At 39.8% G+C, this 12,201-nt stretch overlaps 1 protein-coding gene across 1 annotated transcript; it reads right to left on the reverse strand.

Annotated features, from left to right (window-relative positions):
- Positions 1–11,304: 11,304 nt before the first annotated feature.
- LOC148018728 (uncharacterized) lies at positions 11,305–11,924 on the reverse strand. Its single transcript, XM_087701234.1, has 2 exons — positions 11,816–11,924; positions 11,305–11,594 (listed from the first exon to the last, which is right to left on the reverse strand). Exons 1-2 carry the CDS (start codon positions 11,922–11,924, stop codon positions 11,338–11,340), a joined length of 366 nt encoding a protein of 121 aa, XP_087557360.1. The 3' UTR covers positions 11,305–11,337.
- Between the last annotated feature and the right edge of the window lie 277 nt (positions 11,925–12,201).

The following is a 12,201-nucleotide window of genomic DNA, read 5'->3' on the forward strand; positions in this document are numbered from 1 at the left end:
AACTATTTTCTCCAATTGCGGATTGACAGAAGCATTCTCAACCATCACTGCATCATCATGCTCTTCCCCAAAAGCTCCATGCCATAACCCCTGTAAAGCAGGTCCTTCCATTGCATGTCGTTTCCTCCGCAAAAGATCCTGCATCTGATCCTGTATTTCTCTTTAAGCAATCCCAAGAGCTTCTCCAACAGTAAAAGTGACTTCACTATTCAAAATTCTTTCATGAAAAATCTTACTCATATCCGTTTGCATATCAAGGTCTGACAAGAGCTTAAATCATGGCTCCTTTCTTAGTTGCCTCTTCTCTTTCATCTGCTTGTCTCCCATAGGTTGTTCAGGACCTGATTGAGTTGGAGAACTTGTCATAGATGGAGCTGTAACAGGTGGTGAAACAAAGTCACACCCTCTAGTCTTTTTGGAGGTGCTAAGACCCTCCTCATCTCTTCTTCTATTTTCCTCAACCATGGCATCTAAACCCTGTGTTTTCGCCATATAAGCAAAAATAGAATACCTGTCAACAGGAGAATCCCATCCCGTTTCTGCTCGAATGTTAGAGCCCACACAAGTCATAGTGGATGCTTGAACTTTCCCTCTTCTCGCTATCTCCAAGGCAGAGGATCATAAAGCAGAGTCTCCATCTGATTTCTGCTCAAGCTGGACTCCATAAGCTGAAGCATCTCCTCTAACACTCACATAAGCTGATCGCACAACCATATCATCAAAAAGCTTCTTCATGTCTCCCTTACCAAAGTTCGTGTCAAGAGGAGCACCAGTCTCTGTCAGCCATATCTTCCCATCTTGTCCCCAGAACACTACATTCTTCTTACGTGCTTCCTGAAAAGCATCACAATCTCTGCAGTGTTGGTGCTCTGTACTATCGCACCAAATACATCGTCTCCCTTTTCTTTGGCCAACTGAAAAAGCAGTCGCTGGAGCAGGTGCTACAACAGGTACTGACATAAGTTGCTCCTTTAACTTTCCAACTTCAGCTTTGACTGCTTCAATCGTCAAATCTACCAAGCCTTTAATAACATCATCTACATATAAGGACACTTGAGCAGCAGGAACTGGTGGATTTACAACAGGAGGAGTAGGCTTAGGCATAGAACTTGCAGCAAGGGTAGAAGAAGAGGTATCCAAGGATTTTTCAGAAGCAGATCCTGTATTATGATGCAATCGTACTCTCCTGCGCTGCTTCTCAACAAGAGCATTCACAGCATCAATGACATGTCTCCACTCGGTCTTTAAACCTGAATCGGTAGCTTGATCTTCCAAAAGATCATCCAACTTTTCCTGTAAATCAGCATCAGCGGCTTGTAAAAATAATTCCACTTTCTGCATCTCCAAAGCTTGCTGCTCAGTTCCATCCAACTGATCATAGCGGCTCTCAAACTCTCGCAGAAGGGCGGTAACTAAAAGTCCCTTATTAGGCATAGAAACCCATGCTAAGAGATTCCTGCAGTTCATAAGACCTGTATCCTACAGGAAATATTCATCTTTTAATGCCTTCTTAAACTCTGCCCAACCAACATGTGTTTCTTGAATTTCTGAAATTCGGACTTCAAGAGCGCGTACCACGATCCGCAAGAAGTAGTGGCTTCAAACATCTTGAGAAACCCCAAAAATTTTCATCTTTTATTCATACAAATGCAAGTAAGTTGACACTTGTTGGCCGTTGAACTGCTTCATCTCCTGTTGGACAGCTTTCAAGGCATCCATGGCATCACTATCACGTTTCGCGTGAGCTTGCTGCTGCATATAGGTTGTAAATGACTGAAACAGGTTCTTCATGACATTGTCATCTGTCATCTCTTCTTGCGAGTCTCCCATCTTGCTGAAAATTGGCGCATCACTTTCACGTCGGGTTCACCAGAAATGTCGTAGATTTCGTCTAAGGACTGCTGAACACGGAGTTCAAGTTGCAACAAGGAAAGAGGCTAACAAGAAGAATTCGAAATTTTGATGCAAAAGTTCACTATATTCCTTGTCAAGTAAATTACATGAGGTCCATGTTCAAAAAAATCTGTAGTATCTCATAAACTGTTTTACATTCAGGTGTTTGAAGACAGTTATGCCAATGGCACATAGACTTGAAGAGTCTTAAAGAGTTCTGCTAGGCAACAATCCTTGTGAACAATTCTTGATCTAATCATTTGAGCAATCAACCCATAAGTCTATCCAACATTCAGTACCAGTTCAAGGCTATTCACAGTTCAGAAGCTGATCGAAAACACTGCGTGAATCTTCCAAGCTTCCACACTTGCATACCTATCAATAAGAACATTACCAACAAGAGCACTAATCTTATACTTCCAAACCAACCTTCCAACTGAAGCCCTAAACTCTTGATCTCCCACACTATGCATAGAAATTATGTAATTAGCCTGAAGTTGACAAGCACCAGCTTCAAGCTATTTTCCATGCTGCCAGCACCAAGTCCATGCTATCTCCCAAGACACTGAACCGTTGTAGGATCTCTTGCTGTCTGAATTGATTTGACCATATGAAGATACTACATCAGAAGTGTCCAGAATTTGAGCAGAAAACTCAAATTCAGGCCATTCCTTCATAAAAACTTGTAGAGTTCTTAATTGGCATAGCATCACTCCAGATTCAGCCCATCTACATATTCAGCAATGCTCCATGAAGGCCTGTAGTGTTCTACAACAGCATAAACCCACTCCAGATCACGCCAACTCCAAGTCCAGCACATCTTACATGTACTATATCAATAAAATACCACTCCATTACCCCATCTTAGATCAAGACAAGAAATTTTTGTAACCAAGGTCAAGGCAAGAAATCGTTGTGGCCACTCAGGTACAGGATGCACTTATCCACGACTTTCTGCATCCATTCATATCGACAATTCTCGAGAGCCTCCGCACCAGTAAACCATCTTCGTTGTCGAGCATGCTGTTCAGGCCACTCATCCAGCTCCTGGCTACAGCCTCCTTGCTGACGTTTGCTCTTAAAATCCCATGTTCCTAGGCAGTCCTTCAGCTGGCTACGAACACCTGCTTACTCATAAGCTTCCGAATCCAATATTCAACATCAGGGGCAAGGGTAGCACCGACATCGTCGGGCAGGTTGTTGATGCCAATGGTTTGTGCTATCGCTTGGATGGTCTCCTTCCGCACGATGCTCATCTCTCTCTCTCTCTATTCATTCCTTCAGTCAGTCCCATGAGTCTCTTTCTTTTGTCGGTACGCAGGCTCTTAGCTTTCATCCAGCATTCCATGATATTTTGATTCGGATGGTGTCTGTGTATTTAAATTTCGCCATTCTCCAGCCTTTCAAGCACAAATTATCATACACGGATACAGAGGATTATTGCATGATATGATCAGGATCATTCTGAGTCTGTCAATTGAATATTCTCTGTGTCTCGCTCTGTCCACACGCCATTAATCATTTCCCAGTTTGTCGACTAGGCTCTGTCTGTCTCTAATCCGGGTGCAGCCCGCCATTCATAGCCTTTCAAAAATATCCCCCTTTTTCCTAGCTTTTTCCCTCTCCAATCTCAACATAGCATTCGTAAGGCTATTCTGAAAGTACAAAGCTTTCTATCTTTCCCTCCAACTTTCAAAATAGAAAGCCTTCTCTTTTACTACTTCAATGATTTCTCCCATGAATCTATGGTATCAAATGCACCAATTTATAACCAACCTTTGAAATCAGATGTAGCAAAGGATTTCTGTTGTGATCCAATCAAAGCAAGGTCCATAAGTTCAGCCATGGATGACATGAACCACAAGCATCAGAAAATTAGCACGATAGCACGATTTCATTCAATGCTTCAATGACCTTCGATATCACAAAGCTCTTTGGTTCATCTCCTCCATTCGCCTCATTTGATTCCAGGATTTCCTGCACTTTTCTTAGAGATCATTATTGAAATTATCAGCTTGATAATGTCCTTTGGCATCAGTTTTTCATATTTTTCTGTCACACATACAACATGTATACAAATAGAAACACACACAAACACAAACACACAAGTGGAGTATGTACATTGGGTGCGGATACTAAAAGGACGGATTATCTTAATGCATCAATCACATACAATGAATCACACGTGAAAAGATAACACAAATGCACAACAAAAATGGAGGTGTTTATGGCTCGGATGCGCAGCAGCACGACAGCGTATACCTTTGGCATGGCGCCTATATTTTGTCACGCCTATTTATTAAGGCGTCGGATAATTATTATTATTTTGTACGTGCATGGGTGCACGATTATGTTATTTCTATTTGGACATTGTATTAGGCGTACCAGACTCTTTGGGCACCATCCATTAGCTTTATTCCTATTTTTGTGTTAAAGCAAACTCAAAAGCTAAAAGCTTGCTATTTTGTAATTTGGGCTATTATTTGAGCCCAAATTACAAAAGTAGAACACAAGGCATGGGGGGAGATTGGACCCAATTGGCCTCTTGCTCTTGTCGTTCATGCTTTTTACCTTGTAATTTGTGCAAAAAGTAGAGTTCTATTGTTCTTGGGAACCTTGCAGCATTCACTACGCGAGCGTACAGCATCCGATCTGCACACCAAGTATACAACCATTATTGGAGAGGAAGAAAAAATGAGGACAAAAGGAAAAGAAATCACAAGCTATAGAAGACATCGTAGCCTACATTAGAGGGTGATATAGGAGCATGTTCAGTATATGCAAGGCTATTGAGCAACATTATGAACAATAGGAAATTGGATTTGAGAGCTTCAACATAGTCTCATATGTTATTCAAGAGAAATATAGTTCTCATTTAGATGGGATTTGACATAGGAGGATTCATCTTGGGAGAGCATTATGAAATATAAAAAATATCCCCGTCGTTGGTATTAGCGTCGGTATTAGCATCGCTAGAAAACCGTCACTATTTAGCGATGCAGATATCGACGAAAATAGCGATGGTTACAGACAATTTTCGACGCTAATACCAACGATTGCAGAATAATTTTCCGACGCTGATACCGACGGTTGCAGAGAATAATTTTTTTTTGTGGCAGAGCTGCAGATGTAGCCTTGCCACAGTTAGAGCCACATAGGGCTAAGAGACAATTCCTGCTGTCAAAGAAGTTAGACAATCGAGCCCAAATAATTACAAGACTTTGCAAACAAGTACTTTCATGACATTAATTAACAAAAATGTGCACTGCATTGATAAAGAAAATAACAAAACTTAAATTGAGAAGTGCTACTGCGACAAAGCAAATATGGAATCATTGGGGCAACATAGAAGTCCGAATCATATATACTTTGCTATTACATATGGAGGATAGAGGCCATAATGCCATACATAATACAAGATGGGGAGTAATCCTATGTACCCTAATCTTCTCTCTACGACTCATCCACATAAGAAAACTCCTCTCACTGTATTGGCATATCGAAGGGAGTCTGCAACAGCAAATGCATACATAATTGTGAGTACCAAATACCGATCGTGCTGAGGTGGAATGGGAAAGCTGTGCATCGGCTCTATCTCTGACCGGTGCTAGCTGCTCCGGTGAGAAACGCGCTAGCATCGCGTCGATGTCGTCATCTGTAAAATCCCGGTTCATCCTATCGTCGGTGCCCAAATCCTAAACCTACACATACAAGGAAAAATAAATCAACTTGATAATGAATTCCAAGACATAATAAAACTAAGACTTAATTTGCAAGACTTCATTTTAAAATAATAATAAAAACTAGATAATACAAAATACGATACTCCAAAAACATACAAAGTGTCCTAACCGATTTGCAAAAAGTGGACAAGATGTAGTGGGATGAATGTTTTGATCGAGTCACTTTTGTTTAGGGTTCCACAATCTCATCTTGACACAACTCAGTATAGACCGGAAGATCTATACAAAATTGTCCACAAAATGAGGACTCTACTTCATTTTCAAAAAACCCATCCTCTATCTCCTCTATCTCCATAGGTGAGATGTCTTGGTCCTCCAGGCAGTTCATCCTAGTTTCTTGTATGCCTTCTGTCATTGCCGCTATTAAAGGTGTCTCTTCTACGATCGGTACGGGGGTTCTGGCAAACACTGGGATACTCCTAGATGTCATGGGAATGACATACCACCATTGAGGTTGTTGCGGATTAGGGAAAAAAACGACCTGATCCATATTATGATTAGTATAAACGTCCACTTTGAGATTGCTAAAGCGCATCCATTACAACAAAAAACGAGGCATAGACGCGCACGTTAGATGTGCAAAGTCGGGCGCATCTATCAGAGCGTCTATAAATGCGTGTAAACGTGCGTGTAAATAGACTTGAATTTTGCGTCTATATATCCACGCAAATAGACGCTAATATAGATGCGCTATCAGACGCACAATTATTCAACCACCTAAAATTAGCAATTCACATAATTGAAAAACCAAAGTTAATAGTTATTTAACCAACTGAAATTGATTCTTGAGCATGCACATGTGCACATGATAAAAACCATAGAACTAAGAATACACATTGAATCATTGAATTAAAAAAATAGAGTTAATAATTTCTTTTTCATTGCTCTCTAATGAATGGCAGTTCCTCTAGTTGACAAGCCTGATATAAGTAATTAGTGGCAAGCGATAGAAACCTTACAATTAGTAGCAAGCATTGCAATATGTATCTCGTAATTTCTCTATGTACTTGAAGATGATAAAAGATACTTCCTTTTTATTATGGAAAATTCAATGCTTGCTTTAAAATTGACTATTGATTCTTGAGTATGCACGTGTGTGCATGATAAAAAGCATAGAATTAGGAATACACATATATTGAATCAATAAGCAAATTAAGTATGTTACAGTGAATGATCCATCTCATCTTCAATGAGATCAGCTCTTGCTAAACTATCTACTTCTAGGTCTATGTTACCAAGAGGTAACGAAACAAATAAGTCTATCCCACTATCAGATGTGTTGCTATATTGCTCAATAACTTCATCAATATCATCAACAATCACATTATTGTCTTCTTCTGCGTTTCCTTGAACATCATCGCAAGGTTCATCTTGTACTATATCACGCATATCATCCATTATGGTGTCATCATGCACATCATCATTATTTGTTGGAGTGTCATCTGCTATCTCCATGTCGGTAATATTACCATATATTGGTTTTGAACGATTAGATATAGGGATGACATACCGCCATCGGTTATTATTTACCATTGGATGATACACAACCTGTATTTGAAAAACAAAAGCAATAAACTTAAGTACTTATTATATTGTGTATATGTATCACATGTATACATATAAAAAAATTAGCCTTTGCATATATACATGCTCGCATTGTTGAGGTAGTACTAACGTGTCATTCTTATTTTGGTGAAATTTTATAGAGTCAATGATTACAAAACCACTTGGATGACGTCTGATTGTGCAATGCTCACCATTTGTTACCACTTCTTTAAACCACTTCACATCCAGTACATATATAAAGAATCGTCTGAAGTCAAGCTTCAGAATATCTTGGATCAAGCCACAATAACCTTCCATGGTACCATTGCCAGCCTCGAAGTGAGCAAGGACACCACAATCTTGGGTATTTCTCTTTTCATCTATACGTTGAGTTCGAAGATGTTTACCCTCACACCAAAGTGCATTGAATAATGTGCACTAGTAGTAAAAGATAAAAGATCAAACATGTCAATTATTTATATAAAATAAAACTTATAGAAACAAATTAATTGATAGTATGTCTCACCTTTGATAAGCAACCTCGTGCGTATTCCCACTCTTCTTGAGATATATTAATTTCCTCCTCTTTTTCCCTTCTCTCCATTTCCTAATGTAACCAATCTATGTCAATATGACGTGGGAGCGCATTTAGATGATCTGGAAATGAGACATTACGTCCATATCTAGTGCGAAATTCTTGTCTTTCACTTTTTCTTCTTGCCCTTGCTTCATTATATAGTGTCACCCATTTGCTCATAACATCACTATTGAGCACACAAAAACTATTTAACTTACGAAGTTTTTCTTTTGTTAGCACTTTACTCATTCCTTTTCCTTGAGGTACTATAGAGGTCATCCTCAAGTCTTCATCATTTTTCCATAGTCGTGGTTGAGAGGGATCCACTTCAGCAAAATATTCAAAGATATAAACAAGGGATGATTGCACTAACCAACCCTCAGCCATGCTTCCTCAGGCCGTGCTTTTTGTCTCACAAAATCTTTCAAGGTTTTCATGAAGCGCTCAAGAAAAAATATCCACCTTACATGAACTGCCCCACAAAGTGCGATCTCATCAATCAAATGTACGAATAAATGTAATTGAGTAGTCAAAATGGCTCCCTTGAGACATCTCATACATCCTGTGGGTATTCGAAAGCTATATATTTGTTCCTTCACTATTTTTTCCTCGTTCTTTAACAATATCCAAGGTGCATGGGGTAGCTCAATCTTTCCTCTGGGTCCAATCCTCCTCAACCACAAAAGGGAGTTTCATGTACATTGATATATAATTCCCGTAACATAGACTAGCAATCTTAGTGGTTTAAAAAAAACAATAAATACCGGTGATTTTTCTTGGTCACATTCTCCATACAAGCTGAGGTGTGACATTGCAATTCGACATGCTCGAAAAATACACCCTCGACAACGATCACACATGCATTTAATTTTTTGTCGTAGCCATGCATCTCGATTATGAAGACGCAATGTTTCATCCTCACTTGAGAATGTGATCATTGACTCACCAGCTTGCACCGCACTAGGTGATGACGACGTCGACATGATTAAACCTAATTCATGACAACATCAAAATATTTTTCATTCATATGTTTACATAAAATCTTAATTTTAAATACACAAAAATCATCATCTTAAAACTTATCTTAACTTATCAAAACTTAAGAAGAATTCACTATCAAAACGTATCTTAAAAACAAAAAATTATGATAAATCCCAAATGCATGTCTAAATCCGCGTCTACCTATGCGTCTATTTTCACGTCTATAATCGCGTCTATCTGAAACATAGATGCACATATACATGCGAAAATAGACGCGCACGTCAAAATTCAAACCATACTTAAATCATTTCTTTTCAAACTGTACCTTTTCTTTCTTCCGGTTTTTGTGGTTCTGAAGCTTGAGTTAAGCCGACATGCAGTCTCTTCATACCTCACCTAGTCTCTTCATGTCTCACCTCCTCATGACTCACCTCTTCTTTCATTTCAAACACACAAGAAGAGGAAGAAAGAGAGAACAAGAAATAGGAGAACAAGAAGAAGCAAGCAAGCAAACAAGCATCAACGGATGGTAACTTACCAAGGAAAGGAAGAAGGAGAAGGACAAGCACCACCACCCGCCACACCAAACACCCAAGGTGAGTCTCTCTCTCTCTCTCTCTCTCTCTCTCTCTCTCTCTCTCTCTCTCTCTCTCTCTCTCTCTCTTTGTTTCTCTCTTCCTCTCTCTGCTCTGTCAGTGTATTTAGGATTTATTTGTGATTCCATTATGTATTGCATTATGTAAATCATCAATGGTTATCTTCGGCCTAAAATCGGCTGACCCAGTGCGTCTGCTAGCGTATCTACATCTTAGTGTAGACGCGGACATAGACGTCCAAAAATATCTCCTCTCAGAGCGTCTGAGAGCGCGTCTTAGAGCGCGTGTGCTCTGCAATGTATACGCGATGATACACGCACTACATAGAAGGTTGACCTGCAGTCTACATGCGATTGTAGACGCGCATTGACCTGGGATGCGCTTCTGGCAGCGCGTCTGTGCTGCACGTTAGATGTGCAAATAGATGCGCTGGACAGACGATGAACTGCAATGTTATATCAAAGTCTTAAAAATTACAATGTAGTGTTTTAAAGACGCAGATACCAACGATAATACCGAGGCTAATACGGACGCCGAAAAGAAAACGTCGCTAGTTAGCGTCGCTATATGTGTGTACCCTTGTAGTGCTTCTCAAAATCTCATATATACGCCTATTTACTATTCCTGTATATATTAAGCAATTTTTGAAAAGTCCATGCATAGAATCCATCTTAGTGCTTTCCTTCTACAATGGGTTCTTTTTAATTATCCAATTTTTCATCACCTTTAGTTGGACACTAGAAGATCCTTTTTGGATAAAATGAATCCTTCGAAATCATCATGGCTACTTTCTGCATATCCTCCTTGAAGTTTATTTACTCCAAGCTGTGTGCCTCTCCAAGGTACAATATTCTACTAGTCTGGAGATATATTTGAGTGGAAAAATATCAAAAGTCTTAATTATGAGCTATGCATCACAATGTGGAGGTTAACTTTTATCTCTTCTTCTTTAAGATTTGAATAAATATCATGCTAGAATAAAATCTAAATGTTTCTTAATTATAATTTTGCCTCAAGATAACTAGTTTGCAATAATATCTCTATAAAAAAAACATTAAAGAATACAAAAATTTCAAACATGGTTAAAGGAACACATTTGATAGATAATAAGCTACCATGAATCATGCCTATGTGAGCCAATAGAGCCTCAAACTTTGAGAAAAGCCAAATATCAACACAATAAAACCAGATTGAGAGAATACGAAAGTTGAATAATGGTCTAAAGTGTGTGAAGCATATAATTTAACACTAGCGAGGCATACTTAATTAATTGTCTAATATGTTGCACAAAGTGTTATGCCAAGATCTAACTTCCAATTGCACTAATATTCTACATTGATGAATGATCTTGGGATCAACAACCATGGTCTGGTCTGGCAATAGCTTAATCCTACGTATGAACCAATTCTCGTTTAAATTTTTATCCAAACCTTTAATATAATTTCAGATGGATTTTTGGAGTGGTTGCTTCGCTTTGTTGATGCAATGTTTCTAGTGTCGATAACAAAAGCTTGAAATTCAATATGGAAGATATTTTCAAAAGCATAGTATAGTAGCAAATGCAGTGGTTCTTCTACAAGATATTGAAAGCTCTGAAATTTACTTGGTCCTAATATATTATTGCTTCGTTTGAGAAACGTTAATACATAAGAAAGTGGACTCTAAGCCAAAATAAAATGCTCTTCGTACTCTTTCACGAAACCATGTCCATGACTTGGAGAATTACGTTGACATTCACACAATTAGGGTTTAGAAGGAAGACCAAGACACGAAGGAAGGCGTTCGGTACGTTCAAGTGATACCATCAATCGGTTAAGTACTAGCACTCCGACAGAATATCACTTGGAGAAGCCGGCGGAATATCCATTATCACAAAGCCTGAAAGAAAAACCAGTTGAAATGAAGGATGTTCAATACAACCAGATAGAGTGGCACTCTTCCGTACGGCAACTGGAAGCTCGTTGCCAAACCGAACAAACAAACAATCTAAGACTGACAGATTTTACACCATGGCCGGAGCAGGAGCGCTGGCTGGGCCGACGTTGTTGCAATACTTTTTGACCAAAGGGCACCGGCAGTATGGATGAGTGGCAGGTAGCTTCGTTAGTTGATCTGGATCACTAGCTGCTGCTGAGACGCCATCATGCACCGCAGCAGGAGCCTTTTCGCAAGAGTCCTTGAACAAAGGGCATTGGCAGTGCACCTTGTCCGCCGTCACCTCCAGCTGCTTAATCTGCATCTCATCCACCACGTCGGCCGCTGTAACAACACACAAGAAGGGAATGGAAGCGCAGACTTAATAAGTGCTAGATGAGTCACGATTATTTGCCCAAGTATGCAGCCTATTACAGTGCCATAACGCGATTAACAGAAGACAGCAAATTGAACGATGAGTGTAATAACATATGCTTTCGGTGACACCAACACTACTGATAAAGAGTACAGACAGGAGAACGCAAAATCGAGAGAGAGAGAGAGACCTTTGGCGTCCCTGAAAAGCTTCGCATCGGCTGTACTACGCCCGCCAGCCACAACATGTAGCAGGATCATCAGGAGGGTAATGGTAGGGATGAGAGTAATGGTCGACATGATGGCTCGCAGTGATTTCTTACTTCCACAAGTCGACTATGCAAAGATCGCTAAACACCGCAGGTACAACGATAACTTCACAGCTCAGGTGCATATATAGTAGCCGCATGCTCTCGAACCGCGTCTACCTGCGCCCTACTCGAGTCTCGATCCGTGTGCCGCCTGGATTCTCCACCCTCCTCGTGTTTGTAGCCTCGCGTACGCATTTCCATGTTTTGTTTTTCATGGAAATCTTTGTGTAGGAGAAGCTATAAGCCTGTACCGTCAGTTCATCACG

This window comes from Lygodium microphyllum, chromosome 20 (assembly GCF_053477565.2).
Source record: "Lygodium microphyllum isolate KBCC chromosome 20, Lygodium_microphyllum_v1.1.10, whole genome shotgun sequence".
NCBI classification, from domain to species: domain Eukaryota; kingdom Viridiplantae; phylum Streptophyta; class Polypodiopsida; order Schizaeales; family Lygodiaceae; genus Lygodium; species Lygodium microphyllum.

Excerpts from the sequence above, each read along its gene's own strand:
- LOC148018728 (XM_087701234.1), bottom strand. The coding sequence starts at position 11,924 with ATGTCGACCATTACTCTCATCCCTACCATTACCCTCCTGATGATCCTG. Across the intron at positions 11,595-11,815 it reads GCTTTTCAGGGACGCCAAAG|CGGCCGACGTGGTGGATGAG; the intron begins GTCTCTCTCTCT and ends GTGTTGTTACAG.